The following is a 23,887-nucleotide window of genomic DNA, read 5'->3' as shown; positions in this document are numbered from 1 at the left end:
TTTGATCAATTATAGTAATATAAATATATACATGGAACTATTTTCAAAATATATACTGTTTGTGTATTTATACACAATAAATCCAATCCAATTATATAAAAATATTTTAAATGTATAAACAATTTTTCTTAAACGCATACGTGCATGTGTATTTATATGTACATAATATACACAGTGTACACATTATGTAAACCAAAAACTTATTTTGGATTTATGATGTGTATATATAAATACACGGAAATATTTTCAAAATATATACTGTGTTTGTGTATTTATATGTACATAATAAATCCAAAATAAGTTTTTGTTTACATAATGTGTGTACTGTATATTTATTATGTACATATAAATGCACGTATACGTTTAAGAAAAATTGTTTGTACATTTAAAATATTTTTATATAATATCAATATATACGTGGAAATATTTTCAAAATATATACGGTGTTTGTGTATTTATATATACATATTAAATATACACACACATTATGTAAACAAACTTTTATAATCTCGATTAATCGTTTGACAGCCCTACTTTATAGTTTTGTAAATGCTGATGTAAAACGTTTTCTGTGTGTGGTGTAAAGAACTGACATTTCTGAGTGTTTATTTTTGCAGACGTGTGCTGAAGAGACCTTGGCTAAAGCAGAGACTGCTTTATGTGAGAGAGAACAGCAGCTGATCCAACTGAGGGTGGAGCATGATGCTCTGAGGGCGGAGTTAGCTGCTGTGAAGGAGGGGCTTAGTACCAGCACAGAGAGAGCTGAAAAGCTACAGGAAGAGGGACAGGTATATGAATTAGTTTCTTAATTGGTACACACATCTGGTTTATCAGTTATGACTGTTTGTTCTTTGAGTCCAAACGGACCCAAAATGTAAAAAAAACAACAACTTTAAAACGGATTTAATGGATTTTTAAGGTTAATAGAATGAATTCCATAGAGCACAAGCACCAGTCACTTTTTATTTCAGAAGTGTAAAAATCAAGTTTGCTGATTTGATCTTTCACCATCAGACGAAAGATCGTGCGTTGGCTGATCTCGAGGTCCATAACCAGCACCTGAAAGCAGAGCTGCGGAGTCTGCAGGATGACCTGGCTGTGCAGGAAGAAGAGCTGGCCTATCAGCAGCGGGAGCTAGAGCAGCTCCGACAGCGCTGCAACCTGCAGGACCACCATCCCAAATACGGCCACCGCTTTCTTGAAGGCCTTTCCCGTGACCCATCTGTCTCTGCTTCCCTATCTTCACCAGAAGTCCTGCGTAGGTTGGAGTGCAGTGAAGAGCACCCCTCTCGTCTGCATGTGTCTCACATCTCAGAGCTCAGTACGCTACACAACGCCAGCCTAGAGCTCCACAGCAAGCCTTCACCTATGGAGCGGGACAATGAGAGACCACACGCCAGACAAACTTTTATCCCACCTTCAGAGGAAGTCTCACCCAGCACACACACTGCATCCCCTTGCTCTCTTACTATGTCCGAACACCTTTCTGTGCTTGACTCCCTGGATGCAGACAAGGTAAGCATGCATTTAACCTTTTTTTTTTTTTTTTTTTTTTTTTCTTCCTCTACATCATGTGGACATTTTTATTGGCCCCACAACAAAAAAAAAAGATACATTTCATTTTTAGGAACCTTTTTTTTTTTTTTTTTTTGTCTGTTAGGTAAGACTGGATGATGGTAGTATTCAATATTGATTTAACAATATTCGTTTGATTCATTCGAAAAAAAGGAAATGCATTGTGTTTGTTCGACCTCAAGAATGAATGTAAGCATAGCTTGTTTGTTTATTTATTTTTTTTTTTTATTTAGGCCCCAATAAAATTCTTATTCCCTTTAACATTTTTTCTAGTTTCGGTGTTTTGGTTTTTAATATAAATGTATCATTTCATTTGATACGGTTTCTAAATTCATATATCTTTGTTTCTGCAATCTTTTAAAATTTAATCAGAAAGAATTGTTATAATTTACAACCAAACACTCTTATTTAGTTTTTTTGTCCTAAAAGCACTGCACAACACAAGTATGCTGTGTATATATAAAAACACAGATGAAAAATGATTTTGGTTGAATGTTAATGAAAGTATAAGTATAAGATTTCTTCAAATTAATGAATTTCTCTGCTGGTTTCTCATTAAGTTTTTTTTTTTTTTTTTGGGCCACAAATTGCAAGAATTAGAATTGGTGCCCCACATATTATTGGTTCTCTCTGTTGACGTCGTCATGGTGTGGTAATGGTGTAGCTGTTATGTTTTAAGGTTCATGAATTTGACAATTCAGATGTGACGTTATCTCGGTCTCCACTTGGTTCCAACTCTCCTGTGTCTGTGCCGGAGTGGGTCAGCGATGGATATGGCAGCAGTGAGTTGTGTACTTGTGCATGCTTGCATTTCTGTAAGAGAGACTGGATGTGTTTAATTAAGGTTAAGATCATTTTCTTTGTTAGTTAATCTTACTGTGTTTGTAGATGTGAGCTCAGAGTTGGAGGCCATGCTGAGGCTTGAGTTGGAGAATACAGAGCGTTTAGATGCTCATTTTGTGGATTATCTGCGCTGCAGAGGAATGTCACCTGCTGAAAACAGAGATAGCGCTGCAGGCAGTATGCACGAGAGCCATGAGGCCCTCACACCTGAGCTACAGGTAAACTGCATCTTTATAATGCTACCCTCACTCATACATAAAGAACTGATCGATTTAGTGATTTTTATATCTGTGTGTATCATTCATAGGCTATGTTGAAGCGTGTCTACCAGGAAAGCTGCAGAATCCTGTCTTTGTCCCATCGCCCTGCCCCATCTGGTCAGTCCCGCCCAGATTCTGAGCCTGCCCCGCCTCCCTCCTGGCAGAGGGAGAGACGGGCCTTACAGGAGACCATCTTATCACTCAGAGAGCTGCTCTGCAGGATGGCTGATAGAGAACCCAGGGTGAGGCTCATCTGTGCATTGCTTACCTGATAGATCCTTAAAGTTGGAATGAAACTGTCAGACAACCAAAGACATGTAGTAGATTGTGTGCAGCCGGTTTTCAGCAAAGTTTTAATCATGTTGATAATTCAGAGACCTTTTTTTCTGACTAACCTTATAAAGCCTAGTGCATCACATTTAAAGTAATTTGGAAATAAAACTGCAGATCCAGAGTTAGCATAGTCTAGAGTGATTTATGTGCAGTAGTGTCTGTGTGTGATCCAACAGTCCACTTACATCTTAATTTTGTTTGTGTGTATGTATATGAAGACTGACAGTGGGGACTTGGACTGGAGGCGCGAGCTACTGCAGGCTGTCCGCAGTGTGTTTGACAGTGAAAGGGAATGGCTTCACTCTCAGCTTCAATCTTTCATGGCAACCACTACTCAGATGGACCTCACCCCTTTGCTGGATCAGTTAAAGAAACTGTTTCAGAAGCAGGTGCTGAGAAGCCCAGCATATGATGCTGTTTTTGATGCTGCTATTGCCATATTAAATGAATTCAAGTGATTTTATTCATTCACTATTCTCTTTCAGGAGGAGCAGCAGTGGAGATCCCTAGAGCAGCTGTTCAACGCAGACCGCCACAGTCTATTGGCTGAGGTGCGCACCCTGCATGCGCAGCTGCATGCAAGCACCCAGCAGAACCATGAACAGCTGCGGCAGCTGCAGGATTCCCTACACACCACAAAAGAACAGGGAATGGAAACACAACATCAGCTGCACAAAGATGGTATGTTTTTCGCAATTCATTTGAGAAAAAAGTATTGGAAAAGCAAGTATTGAAAAACCAACAAAAACAGGCAGATTTTAACTCTGTGCACTGTTTAGTTGAAGAGCTGGAGTTGCGGCTGCAACAGGAACAGACGGTGTCACATGATCTGCGCTCTTCTTTGGAAGCTGAAAAAAGTAGGGGATTGGAGCAGCAGAGGCAGTTAGAGGGGGAGCTAAAGGCTGTGTCAATGCTGAAGGGGGAGGTAGAGGAGACCAGGCTAGAGCTTCAGACTACATACAAAAATCAAGATGAATTAAAGAGCCAAATTCACAAGCTCAGGTACAGCAAACATGCATGCACACTTTGAAGATGAATTGTCACTAGAGGTATGCCATTTTTATTTTATTTTTTTTCTATGAAAAATGTTTGTCTGTCTTTCAGGCTAAAGCTAGAAAATGTTGAGGCTGACCATCGGGCCTGTCTACTGGCATTTGAGAAAGAGCAGGCTAGAGTACTGGAACTCCAGGAGGACCTTCAGCAGCAGCGACTCATCAACCAACAGACAGTTCAACAAAACCACCAAACACGAGAGGTGAACCACATTTGTGATGTATTAACCTTCTATTGGTGGGTAATGTCCAATTAGTTCATCAAAATGATATATTCATACTCGTTCACTGTTTTTATTGTGGCTTTTGTTACGGTTAAATCATTTTGTCAGTATGTGGTGGCTCTTTTTGTTTTGCGTGTTTAGAATAAGTTATTGAATGATTCACTCAGTTGTTATTTTCTGTGACCAAAGCAAGTCTAATGCGGTGGTCACATTATTTATAACAATGTTTAATTGATAACAATTTGATTTGATGACAAGCCTAATTACAATCTAGTAATCTATTTTAATTTTTTTTTCTTTGCACCAGACTTTAAATGAGCAAGCATCACATGTCAGTCAGCTTACCTCTGCACTGGACCAGGAGCGTATTGCATCCAGTAACCTGCGCTCTGAGCTCCAGATCGAGCAGTCTCGTTGTGAAGCCCTGCTGGCCCAGGAACGCGAACGCACTGAACTTGCGCTTTCCCGCCTCGAGGAGGAACGCTCTCGATCAGAAAAACTCTCAGATTCACTCTCTCGCCAAGCCCAGGAGCACGTGCGCCGTTTAGAGGAGGAAGCACGTAGACAAGAAGCAGACAGTGCCCATGACAGAAAGTTTATACAGGACCTACGGGCGCAACTGGAGCAGGAGAGGCATCAGGGAGAGGACCTGGCAGCCATGTTGGAACGTCTGCAAGGGCAGGTGCTGGAAGGGAAGCGCAGGCAAGCGGAGCAGGCAGAGCAGGAGGCACACAAGGAGCAGGAGGAAGTGAGGAGGCTCCGTGCTACTCTGGAAGGCCTGCAGACTCAGAAAACAGAGGTCGGACGCACTCTAGAGGCGGAGCGAGAGAGGGCTGCTCGGTTACAAACCGAGTTGGATGTGATGAAAGAAAAGATGAGAATGGTGAAAGAGGGGGAGAGAGTGAGGGAGGAGCAGATGGAGAGGCAGAGGAGACAGGAAAAACAGGAGCAGGTGGAAAAGGAGCGACGACAGGAACGCACCAATGAGAAACTGGTAAGGAAAAAGATTAATTCTTTCACCCAAAAATGTCAGTTCTGTTAAAATGAACTTACCCTTGTTATTCCAAACCAATAAGACCCAAAAACTTAAATTAAATCAGTTCATCTTAAAGCAATCATATCTTTTCACAAGATGTGTAACTTGGGATTCAAGTCACCTTTATTTATATAGCGCTTTTAACAATACAGATTGTGTCAAAGCACTTAACCGTATCAAATTGGAGGACAGAGTGTCAGTAATGTATAAAAATAAGATTAAACACTCAATTTTCAGGTAAGGCATTTCGTTATTGAGTTCAGAGATGTCATTGTCTAGATCAGTTTAGTTTAAATAGTATCTGCGAAATCAAATTGAGGATAATCACTAGAAATTAAGTGTCCCCAGCTGAGCAAGCCAGAGGCGACAGCGGCAAGGAACCAAAACTCCCTCTGTGACAGAATGGAGAAAAAAAAAACTTGGGAGAAACCAGTTATCCTCTGGCCAGGACATAATTGTTTATTTATTGTTTTAATTAAAATTTTAAATGTATTTTTTTTTATATTGTTGCAATTCTAACAATTATAGTATTATGTAGTTATTCTTATTGTATTTAAGTCAAGTTCTTCACTGGGGATATGTCCCCGGGGCTCATCCGGGTGTCCCGGCCTTCGCCGACGATCAGGGAGACATCATCTCCCGGACACGGACTGAGAAACGGAATAAGAAAGAAACAGACAAATATTAGCGTAGATGCCATTGTTCTTACGATGTAACGATTCAACTGCTTGATTCATATGAATTATTTTTCCAACACCTTGTTTTTGTTTTGGTTAGCTTGACTTTCAGTGAAGGGACAAAAACCATTCGGGTTTCATTCAAGTTATTTTAAAGGGATAGTTCACCCAAAATGAAAATTGTCAGTAACAACCTCGTGTCGTTCCAAACCCATAAGACCTTCGATCATCTTTGGAACACAAATTAAGATATTTTTGATGAAATCTGAAATCCCTGCATAGACAGCAATGTAACTGAAATGTTCCCAGACCCAGAAACGATATTATCAAAAGATCTTAGTCACAAATGTTGTGCTCTGAAGCTGGACAAAGGTCTTACGGGTTTGGAACGACATGAGGGTGAGTAATTAATGACTGAATTTTCATATTTGGGTGAACTATCCCTTTATTTTGATATATACATGATCATCACAGTTTGCTGTCATTAAGAGCACTGAAGTTATTTGATAAATTGTCTCAGGTGGAGTTGGAAGTGTTGCGTGAGAAGGATCAGCAGCGGTTGAGGCAGCTGCAGCAGACGTTGGCTGACCTGGAGCACAAAGAGAAACGGCTCACATCAGAACGCCTGCAGAGAGACACACACTCCAATGGCCTGGCCTTAGGCCAGAATACACTCACAAACATCTCTCAGGTAACGTTCTCCAGCCCTAAATTTTGTATCGGCATGTCTGACTTGTACTCCTAAATTATAAACCCAACCCAAACAAATTATGCAACCAATCAGATTTTTTATAAAACCTATCAAATTTAAAAAAAATTGCAATTATCAGGAATCACAATCCCACAAATTGATTTTGATCCTGTAATGTGATGTATTTGTAATATATTTGATCTTCTGCTCAATAGAATTCTACCTCATCTACTAACTCTCTCATGGAACGTTTGCTGAAGGAGAACACTGAGTTCTCCGAGTGTCTTGCTGCTCTGAGTGAGGAGAAGATCTCCCTCAAACACACTATATCCTGTTTGGAGAAAGACCTGCATAGCCTGAAACACCAGGAGCAGGTAATATTATTAACAGTTAGTTTCTTCTTTTTAATTTAGACCTCCTTTTTTGAAAGGCAAACGTTTTTTTAACATCAATCAAGACATTATGGAACCAATGAAATGAAATGACCTACTGAAAAATGTTTGCATGATGCGTGAAAGATGAACTACATTTGTCTGCAACTTTCAGCCGTTTTTATGTTCAGTCCATATATATTTTGGTGTTAGGTGTGATACTTCATATAGATTTGGTTGTGTATGTCTGTCTGTCCGTCAGGTGAAATCTCCTGCTGTTACGGAGCAGTGTATGTTATCGGAGAAGCTGGCCTGGCAGAAGGAAAAAGCAACTCTTCAGGCTGCGCTGCGTAAAGCAGAGGCTGAACTCTCAAAAGTCACAGCTAGCAATGAAAACAGACCCACCAATGACCTCTCTAATAACAGAGTAAGTTGGATTAATGAATTAAATGTATAATCAGTTCCTTTCTTTTAATTGTTTAATGTAGTGTTTGGTTTTTGACCAAAAATGTATAATTGAAGATAACTATAATAATTTAACAACACATTCACAGTTCTTTGATGTTGGTTAATTTCAGATTGAGTAGTTTTTTTTTTTTGGTATTTGCGACCCTGGAGCACAAAAGAAGTCTTAAGTCGCTGGGGTATATTTGTAGCAATAGCCAAAAATACATTGTGTGGGTCAGAATTATCTATTTTTCTTTTATGCCAAAAATCATTGATTTTAAGTAAAGATCATGTTCCATGAAGATATTTTGTAAATTTCTTACCGTAAATATATCAAAACTTTTTTATTAGTAATATGCATTGCTAAGGACTTCATTTGGACAACTTTAAAGGCGATTTTCTCAATATTTAGATTTTTTTTGCACCTTCAGATTCCAGATTTTCAAATAGTTGTCTCGGCCAAATATTGTCCTATCCTAACAAACCATACATCAATGGAAAACTTATTTATTCAGCTTTCAGATTATGTATAAACCGCAATTGCAAGTATATTTTAAAGTTTTAGCTTGTTTGCACTGCAGGTGCAGCGGCTCTATGAGAGATACCTGCGAGCAGAGAGTTACAGGAAGTCGCTGGTGTATCAGAAGCGTTATCTGCTGTTGCTGCTGGGAGGATTTCAAGAGTGCGAACAGGCTACTCTTGCGCTAATCGCTCGTATGGGTGCGCAGCCTACGTTGAGTCAATCACAGGCCTCCAGACCTCTAATCCGCTTCAGAACATCTGTCAGAGTAGTCATCGCTATCTCAAGGTAAGAACAATGGCTATGTAGATGTCTGGCAAAGTTAGTATGGGTTTGTTACTGTTTCAAGTTTATAAATGTGGTTATATTTTATATTTGAGACATTGAGTTTCTAATTCCTTTTTTGCCTTAATTTATAAGTGGTTACTTTCTCTTATCCCTTTTTTTTAGACTCAAGTTCCTCACCCGGAAATGGCAAAGAGCTACAAGGAAAATCTCACTAGGCAGTGCTACAGTGAACGGGCATGGCACAGGACCAAGCACAGGTAAGTGTGGCAAGTTGTTCAGTGTGCAGACTTGATTTGGTAGTTCTGCAGGGGATTTAATTCATAAGTAATTTATGTGCTGTTTTCTCTTCTCTCTTAGTTCCTGCCTTGAGGACTGAAGTGCTGAGGCCACAGCAGACTGGAGTTGCGTTCAACTCTCCACCCACACGTGATCTTGCCTTTGCACAAAGGGGTGTGGTCTCATCTCTGGTGCCGCCAATCAAATCACCCTTCAGACTAAATCATAGGTGAAATATTTCTTACTACACAAACAGGTGTATGTAGTGTTTTTAATTCAAATTACAAATGTCGGATTCATTAACTTTCACTCTTTTCTTTCTTACACAAAGAACGTACACAAGTTCAGTGCTGGGACCAGCTGAACGCTCCTTCAGCTCTTCCCAAGATCAAGAACGTTCACTTACGGAATATATCCAACATTTGGAGACTGTCCAGCAGCGACTTGGAGCCGGTCGTCCAGGTAGGATGGGGCCAGTGGGAAATGCCTTAAAATTACTGTCATCTTTTACATAGAAACCACTCCAATCTGAGTGGTTCAAATTAAGATAATAGCTTCGTTCTACAAAGTTTGATTAAAAAAATCTCATGCTCACGAAAAAATAATGCTAAATCAGAAATACAGTAAAACTCTAATATTTTGGGATTTAATTACATTTTAAAATGACAGTTTTAGTATTCTAATGTGTGATTTATTCCTGTGATTGGAAAAGCTGCCTTTACTCCAGTATTCCGCCCATTAGAATGATTTCTGAAGGATCATGTGACACTGGTTTGGTGCTAAAGAAACATTTCTTATTAAAAACAATTGTGCTGCTTAATGTTTTTTTTTTTTTGTGGAAACCGTGATCCATTTCTTCTCAGGATTCTTTGAACAGAAATTTCAAAAGAACAGCATTTATTTGAGAATCTTTTGTAACAAGTTTTTAGTGTCACTTTTGATCAAGTCAATGTCTTTGCTGAATAGAATGAATTTGACCCCAGACTTCTGTATCAGTTGCATTAAACCTGGCACATTTAAAAAAAATAAATAAATAATAATAATAATTAAATATGCACTGACCTCTACTGGACAACTGAAGCACATCACCAAACGTTCTTGTTCAGATAGTAGTAGAATTAGTCAAAACTAAAACTCTACTTAGACCTTGTTTCTGTAACTGATTACACAAGATGGTTTGTCTTTTTTTTTTTTTTTTTTTTTTTTTTTTTTTTTTTTTTATATATATACTTGAATCCCTATTAAGACTGAAGGGGAAAGAATCCAAAACCTTCAATAATGGCCATTTGTGACCTCTGACCTTACCATCTTACAGTCCCCAGATCGAACAGGAGGCATAGCCTCCCCGATACGATGAGCTATCAGCAGAAGTGGTTTCTAGAAAATAGAACCTGGCTGTATTTGAGTTGTTTGGCCCCGGGGTCCGTGTGGCCTTTAGGTGAGTGACTGTCTGGCCTTACTTCCATGTTACCCAGTCACAGAGGAGTTGAGAGAGAAGTTCACCACCTTGTGTGATCAGTCACGTTCTGGTTGGTCTTGTTTCACACAGGTGTGCATGCCTGTTTGTCTGCATCTTGAATACTCCCATGGGCCTGTGCACTGTGTGTATAGGGCGGCTGGCAGGTTAGGCAAATGCAGAACTTGTATTTCTAATGTTGTTTGTTTTTTGCAGGTTCACCATCATTGCTTCCATATGCCAGAAAATCTGACCGATGAATGAAGAAATCTGATCACTAGTGCCAGTCTGTTCAAATTTGTTTTACGTTCATAAATTATTTTTAATCGCCATCTCGTTTTTTTGTTGTGCTTTATCATTTTAGCTGAAACATCGTCACAAATAACGTGTTTTTGTTTTGTTTTTTTCAACCAGTGCTAGATGTTTTCACTTTTTGTTTACAATTTTTGAATGGTCTGTACATGTTCACAGTTTATTTTTGTTTTTTTGACTTCTTGTCCACAGTAAGCAGTTATTAAGACATTTGCACTTGAATTCGTGATTTTTAATGGATGTCACTGTTTAAATGCACATGGTTAGACATGTTTTGTATTCTTTTTTTATGAACAGTATTTCTACGAAAATCAATAAATATTTTTAGTCTAAATTTAGTTATTTGGTGTCTGTGTCATTTATAAAAATTTTTATAAAATAAGTTCACCTGAAAATGAAATGTCTGGCATTTAGACTGTGGGGCAACCTAACGGTTTCTCATTGACTTCCATAGTTTTATTTATTTATTTATTTTCCTCAGTTGGGACCAACAACTGTTTGGTTACCCACATTCAAAATCTTCTTTTATGTTCAGCTGAAGAAAGAAATTCATACAGGTTAATGTTGCTTAATGTGGTCTCAAGATTACATTTCAGATTAGAGGAAAATTGAAAAAATGTAGTTGCTTTTTAACAGACGGTCTTTGCACAGTATGCCCCTTCAAAATGCTGAATCGGTCAGTTCACAGGGAGTAATATTTGTGCATATTTATTAGGGGTGGCACGGTACATGTGCTCGTACCGAACCGTCACGGTACGGACATTTCGGGGTCCCTTTCAAATTGTTCACTGTAGAAACTGAGCAGAGATGATAATTTTATAACAAATTAATTTCTGCTTTTAGTTTTATGAAATTAACGTTCAATATTTTAGTTCACTGACTTTTGTCTTTAAGATGGACAATATTCAAATAAATTATGCACCTTTTTTTATAAAAAGTATAGGTTTAATAAAACTATTTTTAAAATGGGTTGGTTTAGGGGAATAGAATGTACAGTGTAAAAACAATTATGCCTATGGAATGTGCTCATAATGATGAGAAGAGAGAGAGAAAGTGTGTATATTTATCTAGTATAAGACTTTTTTTTTTTTTTTGTCAAATTAGATTTTTGTTCAAAATGTTCAAGTATGCTTTTTGCATTATTACAGTTAAAATATCAAATTCAGAAAAAAAAAATATGAAGAAAGAATCTAAAATGACCAAACACTACAAGAGTGAAAAATCAACAGTAGAAATAATTCCTGTTAAATTTAGTTTTGAATAGGGAGCAAGGAAAATACAGAGGTGTATATGTATAAGATTGAGACAGGAACATTCTGATCTCTTCACTGGAGCTAAAAATACAGCCTTATATGGTTGGAGGTAAGATCTTAGAATTAAAAAGTAGGCAGTCAGTCTTCCTTCTTTTTGAGCAGAATTAATCTCATTCTTGCCTGAAAGGACTAAATAAAGTTTAGATAATAAAATGTTAGACCAGTCCTGCAGAGTTTTGCTCCAACCCTCATACAAACTCACCTGCCTGTTGCTTTCCAGTAGCCCTTAGAACCACGATTAGCTTGTTCCGGTGTTTGATTAGGGTTGGAGCTAAACTCTGCAGGACCAGCGTATGCAACCCCCATGTTAGGCAGAAGAACTGTCTTAATTCTAAGGATGTATAAGGAGTTTTCACTCTAAATTGTAATGTTGTTCTTGTTATTTTATGATTATAGATTTATTTATTTACAATTAAAACAAAGTATAAGGTAAGCTAAGATGTAGGCCTTGTACAGTCCTATGTATTCGAAGTTGTCTCGGCTCTATAAAAATAAACTTTTTAAATTTCAATTAACCTAGAATACATCATGTTGATAATTGGCACAGTTAAAAGATTCAGGAGACCTTCTGATCAATAATCAAAAATTTTGATAAAAAATGTGCCTTCCCATTACGAGGTGATATTTAACTCAAAGTGATTTACAGGGTTTTTTTTTTAGTTTTTTTATGGCATTTGTCTAATTTTATTAAAAGTATGTCATCTTTTGTCAAATTCAAAAAATGTTTAAGCTTTCTACACTTTCTAATTAAACAATAGAATACGAAGAATAAGTTACTAATCATATGAAATCAGTATAAGCAAAATTAATTTGTACTACAGAGGTGCACAGAACACAAAAGTGGCTCAAAGGTGTATTTTCAGACATTAAATGAGGCTCAGAGGTGGCATGAGTGCAATTAAATTCATGTTCAGATTAATTTTTCAAATCTATTTTTTTTTAATATAGAAGTATTAAATGATTTAAATAAATTATACTTTGTAAATATATAATTATACTTTAAAAATGAAACTAAAACTGTCAGCAGGTGGCGGCAAGTCACTGATTGTATCTGGGAAATATTTATTCGTCTTAATGAATGGTTAATTGAATCATTGACTCATTTAAAAACGCACATTCATTCATAAACGAAACACCACTGTTTGAATGGAGATGCACAGCAGATCAGCTGTGACTTTGTTTGAAACTAGTTTTGTTGTAGTCACTTAAGTTCATTAAATTCTTGTTTACTGAACTATTGTATTAAATCAATATCACATTTTCAAACCCACTTAATCATTAAAAGTCAAGCTCCTTAATTCATCTTGATCTCACAAATGCAACTGAAATGGTCGCACCATGTATTGACAACTTTACAGACTTAAGATCTTTAATGCTATTAAGATTCTTAAAACCTTTTATGCCACCACCATTAACATTTTTTTGTCTTAGGAATGCAAACATCCAGGGTCAGGTGAGGGCCTGAACAACGGAAATCCAACTGCTGAAACCTGGCCGTGGTTTGTTCTAATGGATGAGATGTTGAGTCAGCGGCCTTCCATATCCCCCCCGTTCTCATAGCTTCACTGCCTGATGATGAACCACGGCCAGGTTGCAGTTCTGTTGAGCCTACCCAGGAAGCATGTGTCGTGTTGTGTGAGCTCTCATCCTGACTTCCAAGTAAGCCTAAGAACAAAATATTGGGTTAAGGATTTTCAAATTCCATGAAAAGGTTATCAGTTTATAATACTGCATAATCTGCATTAAACTGAAGTATAGGTAATTATACATTTCATTTTAAAATCAGTATTTGTAGCCAATTATTAAATTGTATGTAGTGTGTTCAACTCACTTAAGTTAGGATGATTTATGTAGTTGTGGTCTTGGTTGACATCCTGTAAGGCAGACACTTGGTTGCACAATCTCAAGCAATGCTGCACCAGATACTGCCTCCCCTTGATTGCATGCCTCCACATCATCTTCCTCTTCTTCTTGTCTGTCGTCTGGTAGTATAATGTCGCCAACACCAAGGCAGATGTTGTGCAGCATGGTGCATGCCGCTATTACCTGTATACACCTGTATACACACAAATATGAAAACATTTTGGCACCCTAAATTGTAAATTCTTTTATCTGACATTGAAGTTGTGTTTTAAGTAAAGGTCAAATATAGAGAAAAATAATCCAACATAGCAACGTGATACTTCCTGTTTCCTTTTCTGTCGTCCTACGAAGGCCTTGGACCTGTGGATGTGTGGATGCATGTATACTCACGCTATCACACACACACACACACCCATGCATACAAACTATTGTGAGTATTACACCTATTTCATCCTACCCTGAACTGCATGCAATATGCTTTTATGAATCTGATATTATAACTCTCTCTCTATCTCTCACACACACACACACACACACACACGCTCAAACTGCCTTGTCTTTAGCCTGCATTGACTTCAAAACAATCTTTTTTTCCATCCTTCGACCAGAACGTTACATCAACTTCAGCTGGGCCCTCAAATTCAGAAGATTGCTCCTCTTCAGTTGTTGTGAGGTTTTCAGCTTGTTCAGTGATGTTTCCCTCTTCCAATATATCTTGCAATGCATCTTCACTGTAAGATTCAACTTCAGATGTCCTTTCCCCGTGTGAATGACAAGCAAGGCACTGTGATGCATTTCTATGCTCTCTCTCTGTGCTAAAGCATTTATTTGTAAACTTCCGCCTACTCTGTGAGAACATGAAAGCCACAAAACCTATTGTCAATGTTTTGTCTAGATTGTGGTGAAAAAAGATTGTTTTGAAGTCAATGCAGGCTAAAGACAAGGCAGTTTGAGCGTGTGTGTGTGTGTGTGTGAGAGAGATAGAGAGAGAGTTATAATATCAGATTCATAAAAGCATATTGCATGCAGTTCAGGGTAGGATGAAATAGGTGTAATACTCACAATAGTTTGTATGCATGGGTGTGTGTGTGTGTGTGTGATAGCGTGAGTACACATGCATCCACACATCCACAGGTCCAAGGCCTTTATGTTTGCAAGCACAAAATGCTCCTGAACACTAGTTGTTTCTCTTACTTTCATTCTTCCCCATTCACTTTCAATGGCCGGCCATTTTTGACAAGTGTGACTTTGTGCTTTTCTGTACAAAATAAAAAACCATTTAAAAGCAAACTTCCTAATTAAACATTAAAGCACACTAGTGTAATAAACAGTAAAAAAAATCATATTTTTTTATATCATATTGTGAAAATGATTCATGTTTTTTCACTCAAAAAATGAGGTGCCTACTTTCGGATAAATGAGGCTTACGATTAATGAGATGCAAACAGAAACACAAAACCAGTCCTAAATGAAAGAAAACAAGCTGACAAAAATATTGAATCGAACATTTGGTGACAATATAGCATAATGAGAGATTTATAAGCAGTTGGAGTCCGGTCATTTTTAACCGGGAACACCACAAGTGTGACAGGAGTCCGAACACAACCAGAGGGATATATATATATATATTATTATTATATTTTTATTTTTTTTTAATATATGGCCGCCAAAAAATACGTTTGCAGGAAATATAATGCAACGGACATCTTCGCATGCGCTGAAATTGTGCGCTTAAATAAACAAGTAACTTATGTGAATCTGACTGCAAAGATCGAAGTTATATAAAAACATGTTAGTTATCGGTCTGGATTCGTTCAGATGAAAGAAAAACCACCGTGCTTGCTGCAGTACGTTAACTTCAGCTCAGGTTTCAGCGTTTAATGCTGTTCATACCTCAATTTTCACGAGTCCACCGGCATTATAGTATAGTATCATGCTGAGTACGTGTTGTTGCCATTGACGCAAGTGAAGATGGGGGGGCGCCCTCAGCCTGAAGAGGGCCCGGATAGCTCAGTCGGTAGAGCATCAGACTTTTAATCTGAGGGTCCAGGGTTCAAGTCCCTGTTCGGGCGGTACATTTTTCATAAGTTTTACTAACTAAAAATATGCATGGCAGTACAGTATATATGGTTTAATGAAATATAGTGGGTTGAATTTCAACCCTGTATTTCACGAATCATTAAAACATGAATGTAAATTCATATAAATATAAAATCCTATTTCTTAAAAACATCTAAATATATATATATATATATATTTAACTTTACACAAGCTATTAAATACATTTTATTGATGAATTTAACTTGTACAAAATGTAAATATACAACACAGTCTAGAAAACTGAAAACAAAAAACAATGGAAAATGCACAGCTGCAGTTGATAGATTAGTTAAGGTCAGAGAAGCATTTACAGGCCAATTATTACAAACACAAACCAGTATAAAGGTCAAGAGTCATGCACAGTTTTCACCTTGAACACTCTCTAAGCACAATGTTTGCGAGCATTACAAGATATGAGAAATGATGTCAGTTTTTTATGCAGTGATGTACTATGAATGAAATCCAAAATCTTTGCAGTCGCACGCAAACTACATAAAGGTTTGTTTATTCCCTTTAGCAGTTATGGGTTTGAGGATGAAAGGTGCAGCAGTCTGCAAACACCCAAGTGTCATGCACTTCCTGGGCAACTTCAGTGCCAAAAACAAGCCGGTCCTGAGATCATACGCTGCTATACACATCCCCCTCATTCTCACAAATCATGTTTTATTCACCTGAGCCACGGTAAATAAACTGAAAATCTAACTGAAAAGATCCCGGGGTTTTATCCTATAGACAGAAATATACAACTTCCTTTAAAACATGTTGCATGTTAATAAAAACAAGTGTGATTTGTCCACTGCCTTGGAGTCATTCTTTGGATCTGAAAAAATGATAAAGTGCATTCTCGTTTGATATTGTGCAAATAATAAAAATGTAAAAAGAGCATGCATAATTTTTTACAGTGCCAGGCTTGAATAGTCTTCAGTGGTCCCCCTCCCTCACAGAAATCTGGGATTGACAATAAAATCTAATTTTGCAAAGCTTAAAGTTCATAATGGCACATTGCATATTATAAATATTTCTTCCTGCTATCAAAATTATTCAAAGCAGCTCAAAAATTCTTAGCACATATTTCCTACATCAACACCAACCTTTACTTTTTGACAAGAACGGAAATGTCAGGGTCAACTGAACGCAATCCTATTTAACCGTTTACTCAAAGGACTTCTGTCAACGGCTTTTTCCAGTTTGCAAATAGACTTGCCTATTCACAATTACATATTTTACAGAACCAGTTTTGCAACTTCTATCAAGTGGATCAATATGTGAGAACTATAAATAATTGAGTATTTTGATAATGTTGTTCATTGTATCATTCCCACAGAAGCTCAAACCATTAAAATGCACCTGGAAATTTGATACGATGCCACTCTGTGACATACAGTAATTAAGTTCAGACTTGTGTTTTGTCCAAGAGTGAATAAATATGATTTTTTTTATTTTTGATCAGTGTCCAAAAGTAAATGGATGCTGCTAGTCTCTCGAGTACTTCATCCACGATACACCTGTTAAGTCACCTAAAAAAAGACGAGAACACAGAAATGAGTATTAGGAATCCAGCACATATGAATATTGCTTCATATTTACCGCTTTCCCATTATACCTTATGGATGCCTGGTGGTAGCTCGTCCTCAGACCCCTCCTCGGGCACTGGGTCGTGATGTCTGCTCATTTGGTTCTCCTCAGACCAGCCGCCCATAGGCATACGAGGCGTTCTGTGAGCTCGAAAGCTTCCACAAACAGGATCTGCAGGAGACAGTTTGTCAGCCATGTAAAGACTACGCGGTGGCACTTTTCATTCTTAGATATTACTACAAACAATCGTTTATAATATCTGAGGTTCCACCATAGCGCCGCTGGCTGCCGCTCTGCTGTGCTGCCCCCTCCTGGTGTGAGGTGGTTGGGAAAGTGCTGGAACGGGGGAAGGTGCGGGCGGCTTCCATGTCCTCGTTGACACTCTCACTGCTCTCGTCACTCTCCTGTCTGTGCCAGGTGTGTCGAGACACCTCACCTCGCGACTGCTGCTTGTGCATCTACACACACATTAGATATAGTTACTAATATTCAGGTGCAGACTAAAGATTGACCTCTATCAACACATTACTGATTAAAAGGCTGATTTGGACCAGATAAAGAAGGAAAAGCAGCCAAGATGCCCAGCATTTGTGGAAAGTATGATGATCACGGCAGTCTCACACATTCTTGGATCAGTCCCATAGATGCACAATCACTGATTCCATAATTCTGTAATAAAGCTTTGCTTATATCAACAGTTCATGTGTTGCTTTACCTCATGCATGTAGAGGGCATGAATGCTCATCTCTGTGGAAGCGTATTCTGATAGGACCATACTGGTCAGCTGGCCTTCCCAGGCACTACTGCCAGAGCTGATGGTACGGGCATCAGTGCTGGATGAGGACGATCCAAGAGTGGAGGAGGAGAAAAAAGAACTAATGAATGATATGAAATAGTTTGGCAGGGACATTTTAAAATCAGTCTAGCTGTAAAGATGCAAAGACACATATATTAGTTCAAAAGTTTGGAGTTGGTATGATTTTTATAGTTTTTTTAAAGATTTTAATATTTTTAATGTAATTTATTTCTGTGATTTCACATTTTTTTAAACAAATGCATGCGATTTTGATTAATTTAACACACCTTGCTGAAGAAAAGTAATCATTTCTTTAAAGAAAATATTTCTGAGCCCAAACTTTTGAACAGCAGTGTAAGTTTTGTTACAATTGCTATTTTAAGAAATGATGTGATTCTAACAAGTTCATTTGACAGTCGTCTTAAGAAATCTATGAAATGTAAATGTTAACAGGTCTCATTCACTACTAACTGTACACAATTTGTGTATTTATTCAACATTTTTACAACAAGTGTTTTTTTCACTTTGTTTTTAATGTTTTATGAACACAGATTAATCACAGTGAGAATGCCCAAAGCTACGCAATATAAGAAATTTCTGCACGACAAAAAGTAAATTCCAGTGTCATGCTCAAAATCAATTAAAATGCAATAAAACCTTTTACTTAGACACTTAGAATACACAAGAGCAAATCAATAAAATAAAGCTGAAAAATTATATAAGTATTATTAAAATGTATGAAATTATATAAAATATAACAATACAATAATCTGTTAAACTTGTATTCAGTCATTACCCTGAGTCTGCCATTGCTCTCCCAGCCACCACAGCTGGATGGTCAGGTCGTGGCAGTCTGGCAGATGGGTAGCTGCCCCGCAGATGTAGACTCGTGCTGACAGGAGAGAGGGATCGGAGGGCGGATGCCCCCTCACTCACTCCAATGGACACAGGATTGATGCAGCCCTCTCGACCCAGATGCAGCGAGGCCAGGGAAGGGGGTCCCATCAGGAGATTTGCAATAAGACTGCGAGGCTGAAATGAAACAACACCCAAAATCAGACGTATTTTTAAAAAGAACTTAGTTCTCTTTATAATCATATTGTATCTAATCTTAAAAGCAGGTTTTCTTCTTGGTTCACTTTTCATTAATATCTTTTAGGACCCAGTCTAATACATTAATATAATAATTATTACTTTTTATATTATTGATCTTATTTGCCATTAGAAATATTTAATTCTATGTAATGATCTGGATGGATGGATGTTGGCAGCTCAGGTCATTTGGATACCTCTGAATCAGTCTGTAGTGAATGGGTTGAGGTAAATGCAGGATTCTCTGCTATGATTCCCTGCTGTCCTGCGGTGGCCTCGCGGTGCACCTTCTCTTTCAGAAGGCTGATGAAATGCGTGCTCTCCCGAGGGGGCTGCCAGTGTGGATTTGTGATAGCAAAGTGCATGAGTGACAGTTCAGTCTTCCCGTCTTCAGCCTGCTGATAGATGGAGGCCTCTGTTTTCCCAGCAGACATCCACTATAGTGAACCAAAAAAGGGCATCATAGTCAACAAATAAAGAGAGAACTATGAGATGCATCTACAAAAAAGCACATTAATGAAAGTAATTTGGGGAAAAAAGGTTTGTGCCCTTACCGCAGGATGACCATGTTGACGGACATCCATCTGTGCAAAAGAGCAAGTATCACCCACACCGACCACGTCCACAGTAAAGTTTCGGAAAAAATCTATGATCTCTAGAGACTTGCGCCGCAAGCAAAAAATAAGAATGAAGGGAGTGATGACAGGACTCAACAGCTCCTCAAGAATAAATACCTACAAGGACAGATATCAAAAGACAATCACCATGAAATTCTGTTTTAGAAATGCATGTTATTGATTGTGTTGTGAACAGATCATCCATACATGTTTAATTTTTAATAAAAACACTGAAACTGCGGATGGGACTTGGGAATTCCCAAAAATATTTGCTCTATTAATATGGCACATGTCATTATAGTCACCAAAATCCTGTCTTGGTTCTGTAATGCATAGTATGCTGTGTATCAAAAACTAAAATTAATTTGTGGTCCTTGATATTTTATTTTATTTAACTTTGAAATAATGAAAATGTATTTTTGGTTTTGCAACAATTCTCATTTTTATTTCATTTAATGAATATGTAATGTTAGTTTTCATTCACAATAATAATATATTTGTGTTTGGGTCCACAAGTATTTCTTAAGCTGTTGCATTACTTACAGCCTTGTACTGAAAGAGCTGCGCGAACTCGTCTCTGGTCTCATAACGGTGGGCATTACCCTGCCAATGATCAGGCATATAATGGATGTATGCCAAGATCACTTTAAGCAGCTGTTCTGGGCAGAACACCATATGCTTGTCTGGGATAAAAGACCTAGGGCAAACAAGGATGAAAGAATGAGCACAAAATAGTTGGATGGACAACAAATATCCAAAGACTCTGTTCTAGTGATCTGTTTTATCTTGGTCACTCTTAAAATGGTCACACCTGCAGACTGTGATGCAGATCCCAAGTAATGTAATACTGCTGAGCACGTGTTCAACAGCCAATACATCTTCATCATAAATGGTCAAAGCAATCAAAACTGCTAGTATGGAGCCAGCAAAGAACGCCACGTTCTTAGCCACCACCGTCAGTAATGGTGACATGAAGCAGTTCATGTACTTCGAGGAGGCCTTGTAGCCCTTGCTGAGGCGTGACATCAGCTCATGGTCTAGTTCATTAAAGTGTCGGAGGTAAAAACGGCCATACAGGGACCAACATCGAGCACCCAGACTTCCCGGCTCACGCTTGATCACCTCAGTGTAGCTGAAGAAGGCGTACAGAATCTGCCAGATCAGGATAACTGGACACAAGAGAAGGTTGGCAATTCCAATCCACAAGATCCTTGAGCTCAGACGATCCGCCAGCTCCAAACGGTTCCCTCCACGTTTGTACTCCGGCTTCAGACTCCACTCATTTTCAAAAAGAGATCCAGGACCCCAGAAGAAAATCAACTCAAAGTTATATTTGAGACCACGAGTGTAAAAAACAGTATTGCCCAGCACAGGCAAGCGAAAGCGCACGGGTAGGAGTGACTTATTGACCATCGCGACCATGTAGTTTTTAAAACGCAGTATGCGGTGGTAGATGTCAAGCTCTGTCAGTTCTTTTTTGTGGATGCAAATCTGGTGCTCCTTCTGTATCTCAATAATCCTTGCCTGCACCTCCTGCCAAGTGAAATAAGGAAGGTCCGTCTGCAAAAGAGAAAGGGCTTATTGAACATTTAAAAATGTGAACTTAGTTGAATACTCATTATGGTACCCTTGCTTAGAAGTTTAAATGGCTTACTGGCAACAAAAACACATTAAGAACTAAGAAAAATAGAGTATGCTTACCTCCACTGCTGACTCAAATGCCTGTCAGAACATATATGTGCTACAATGATTTAGCAGAAAAGCTCACCATGGACATTTTTAGGGCGTTGATGTAAAACGATCTGATCTCCCAGTAGCAACAGATGTTGTAGATAAACTTGACGAGACGGTGGAGCCAAAAGACCCCTGATATGATAAGGATGAAGATAACCGAAACATTGTCATGGATCCTAAAACACGTTAACAAAAGACAGTTTGTGTTATGATGGATCATATTGATAGTAAGAGGCAATAACATTAATGCCACATAATTAATGACATTTAATATATGAAATATACCGAGCACTGCACACATCCACTGGGAGAAATGCATCGGGGAGCGTAACCTTTGAGGAATCAGTGTGATTAACAAACTTGTTGGCAAAGAGGATGTCATAGTCCACACAGTTAGCCAGGAACACTGTGAATGCCACCACAAACACCAGTTGCCTGGAATAATGATGGGAAAAAGTGCATGACAGTTCATTAAGTTAAAGGAGTTTGATCACTGATCCACTGTTTACAGACACTAGTACTATTTGTACCACCATATTTAATGAAGGATACAGTAAATGAATTGATACTTACACGAGCTCAAATATTTCTCCCAGCAGCATACATGTAAATCCATTCTTCTGGTGTAGATTATAAACGTGTTCAATGTTAAGAGAAATAATACTTTTGTTGACTGTAATCACTAAATTGATTTCAATCTACTTGATTTAACATTTACAAAATCAATTTAATCCATAATTAATAAATACATTTCAGTGCACAAAGGATATTCTCTGGAAAAAAAGGTCCAAATTTTCAATGTGGTGCCATGGAGCTGAAATAAACAACTAAATTAATTAATTTTATGATAAAATTACATGGAAAAATGGGCACACAAACTATGCTGCATTGTTTCTTTGCTTAAAATAGTGGAATCTGCCTTAAATCTTACATTTGGATCCCTCTGGAACATGCACTAGCAGATTCTCTTCTCCGGGAGGGGAGTCGCTGTAGGACGCCTCCAGGCGCTGGTACTCTGTGTCGAAGTGGGCCATCCCGCTGTCAGCCCCCGAATCTCCTGTCACACACTATCCCTTCTGCTGCTTTTAGATTAAAACCAACACTTATTTCATTTTAAGAAAACTACTGGGTGTGATACAAAATAAGATAAAATAAATGTGGTTTAAATTATGTTTAAAGACATTTAAATATGTATAAACATGACAAATTGTAGTTCAAAATGGTATTTAATTAAAATAAATACCCAGCCCACAAAAACATGTCAGGATACTCCACTGGAGCAACAACAGCAGGCCCATGCTCATAAGAAAATACGTCATAAAATAACATACTTACCCAACATTATATGTTTAAACCACTACATTTTGTTGCCATTACGTTAGCAGTTTTTTTTAAGTGTTGGACCAGTTTGGCTGGCTTTGTCAAATGCCAATCTCTAAGAGACAATCAATGCTACCTTTAGGGAACGTGTCTGCATTTAAACATAACACTGTTTATTAGAAGATTAATAATTCTTACCTTGTACCTCCCGCCATTTCATTTATGAAACGAAAAGGACTAACGTTACGTTACAGTCTGCTCTTCCTAGATGAAACAGCAAAAACATAATGCTTAGTCAGTCCATTCTTGCAAAAGACAAAAAACAGAACACAGTGGAATTGGTTACTTTTGAAGTCTTCTGTATTATCCGTGCATACAATACTTCAGATAACTAATGTTTGTTATTAACGCTGAGAGGAGGCACAGTTATTTATGTCAACAGAAGAAGCCTGAGGAAAATATGAGATGCGCGTCACATTGAGAAACGCCTACCTATACAGCAACAAACAGGCGATTCGCTATTCAGAAAAAGGATTTGAATAAAATCTTACCTCATTCGAATCTAAGGAGCAGTGATTTATGATTCGCACTATGTTATAAACGCCAAGTTCTCTTTTGTTGTCGCTTCTGAAGCATTTTTGGTTTCGATTCTTGACGCACGGTATAGAGGCCGCGTCCACTGTGTGACACATTTGCTGTCCAATCAGAAGCAAGTTTTTGGTGTGAACGAGCCAATGGCATCAGGAGGCGGGTCTTCTGTTAGTAAACACGGCAGAAAACATTCATTCCAAAAGCATTCAGGTAATGAATTCCCCAGAATACATTGAAAGTTGTAAATGTACCTTAATATTTAAATTACACAGTGAGTTAAATAGTAAACAATGATTAATCATAGTTGGTTGTATGTTAAAGCTTGCAGGACAGCAAATGTAAGCCCTTTACAGAATTGTTTTGAATGCAAACAACAGAAATGACTAGGTTATTACATTTCAAGAGGACAAAACACTTGAATAAAGTATGTAGTTAGTGATTACAAAAATGTTCATATTTTGTTCATCTTACACTCGAGACACAATAATAACTGGTATTCACTTTAAATCTATAAAGAAGTTTGAC

At 38.0% G+C, this 23,887-nt stretch overlaps 2 protein-coding genes across 6 annotated transcripts in view; one reads left to right on the top strand and one right to left on the bottom strand.

Moving 5' to 3' along the window:
* LOC306879018 (pericentrin-like) overlaps positions 1 to 10,699 on the top strand; it is a 48,524-nt gene extending 37,825 nt beyond the window's left edge. For both annotated transcript variants that reach the window (XM_079431683.1, XM_079431682.1), the window contains exons 37-54: positions 618 to 788; positions 1,015 to 1,515; positions 2,255 to 2,357; positions 2,464 to 2,636; positions 2,726 to 2,920; positions 3,230 to 3,400; positions 3,497 to 3,692; positions 3,791 to 4,013; positions 4,116 to 4,266; positions 4,595 to 5,281; positions 6,521 to 6,691; positions 6,907 to 7,065; positions 7,325 to 7,489; positions 8,091 to 8,317; positions 8,480 to 8,574; positions 8,675 to 8,822; positions 8,925 to 9,055; positions 10,266 to 10,699. In XM_079431683.1, coding sequence (XP_079287809.1) covers positions 618 to 788; positions 1,015 to 1,515; positions 2,255 to 2,357; positions 2,464 to 2,636; positions 2,726 to 2,920; positions 3,230 to 3,400; positions 3,497 to 3,692; positions 3,791 to 4,013; positions 4,116 to 4,266; positions 4,595 to 5,281; positions 6,521 to 6,691; positions 6,907 to 7,065; positions 7,325 to 7,489; positions 8,091 to 8,317; positions 8,480 to 8,574; positions 8,675 to 8,822; positions 8,925 to 9,055; positions 10,266 to 10,309 — 3,711 coding nt within the window. In that variant the 3' untranslated portion in view covers positions 10,310 to 10,699. The remainder of the gene's footprint in view (positions 1 to 617; positions 789 to 1,014; positions 1,516 to 2,254; positions 2,358 to 2,463; positions 2,637 to 2,725; positions 2,921 to 3,229; positions 3,401 to 3,496; positions 3,693 to 3,790; positions 4,014 to 4,115; positions 4,267 to 4,594; positions 5,282 to 6,520; positions 6,692 to 6,906; positions 7,066 to 7,324; positions 7,490 to 8,090; positions 8,318 to 8,479; positions 8,575 to 8,674; positions 8,823 to 8,924; positions 9,056 to 10,265) is intronic.
* Positions 10,700 to 15,813: 5,114 nt separating this feature from the next.
* Positions 15,814 to 23,482, bottom strand: LOC306879645 (autophagy-related protein 9A-like). Of its 4 annotated transcripts, none has more exons than XM_079432780.1 (16): positions 23,323 to 23,482; positions 22,970 to 23,035; positions 22,383 to 22,533; positions 22,222 to 22,265; positions 22,025 to 22,089; positions 21,737 to 21,886; positions 21,486 to 21,627; positions 20,529 to 21,277; positions 20,261 to 20,414; positions 19,655 to 19,834; positions 19,298 to 19,537; positions 18,805 to 19,040; positions 17,928 to 18,045; positions 17,484 to 17,670; positions 17,241 to 17,383; positions 15,814 to 17,154 (listed from the first exon to the last, which is right to left on the bottom strand). In XM_079432780.1, the coding sequence occupies exons 3-16, from the start codon at positions 22,483 to 22,485 to the stop codon at positions 17,146 to 17,148; spliced, it is 2,520 nt and encodes an 839-aa protein (XP_079288906.1). In that variant the 5' UTR covers positions 22,486 to 22,533; positions 22,970 to 23,035; positions 23,323 to 23,482; the 3' UTR covers positions 15,814 to 17,145. The 4 variants fall into 4 exon arrangements, with proteins under 4 accessions (XP_079288906.1, XP_079288908.1, XP_079288907.1 ...); XM_079432782.1 differs by having other exon boundaries at positions 22,383 to 22,530; positions 23,323 to 23,456; XM_079432781.1 differs by lacking the exon at positions 23,323 to 23,482 and adding an exon at positions 23,118 to 23,267.
* Positions 23,483 to 23,887: the final 405 nt, after the last annotated feature.

Source organism: Barbus barbus (genome assembly GCF_936440315.1).
Source record: "Barbus barbus genome assembly, chromosome: 13".
NCBI lineage: Eukaryota > Metazoa > Chordata > Actinopteri > Cypriniformes > Cyprinidae > Barbus > Barbus barbus.
This window is presented reverse-complemented; position numbering and strand designations above follow the sequence as displayed.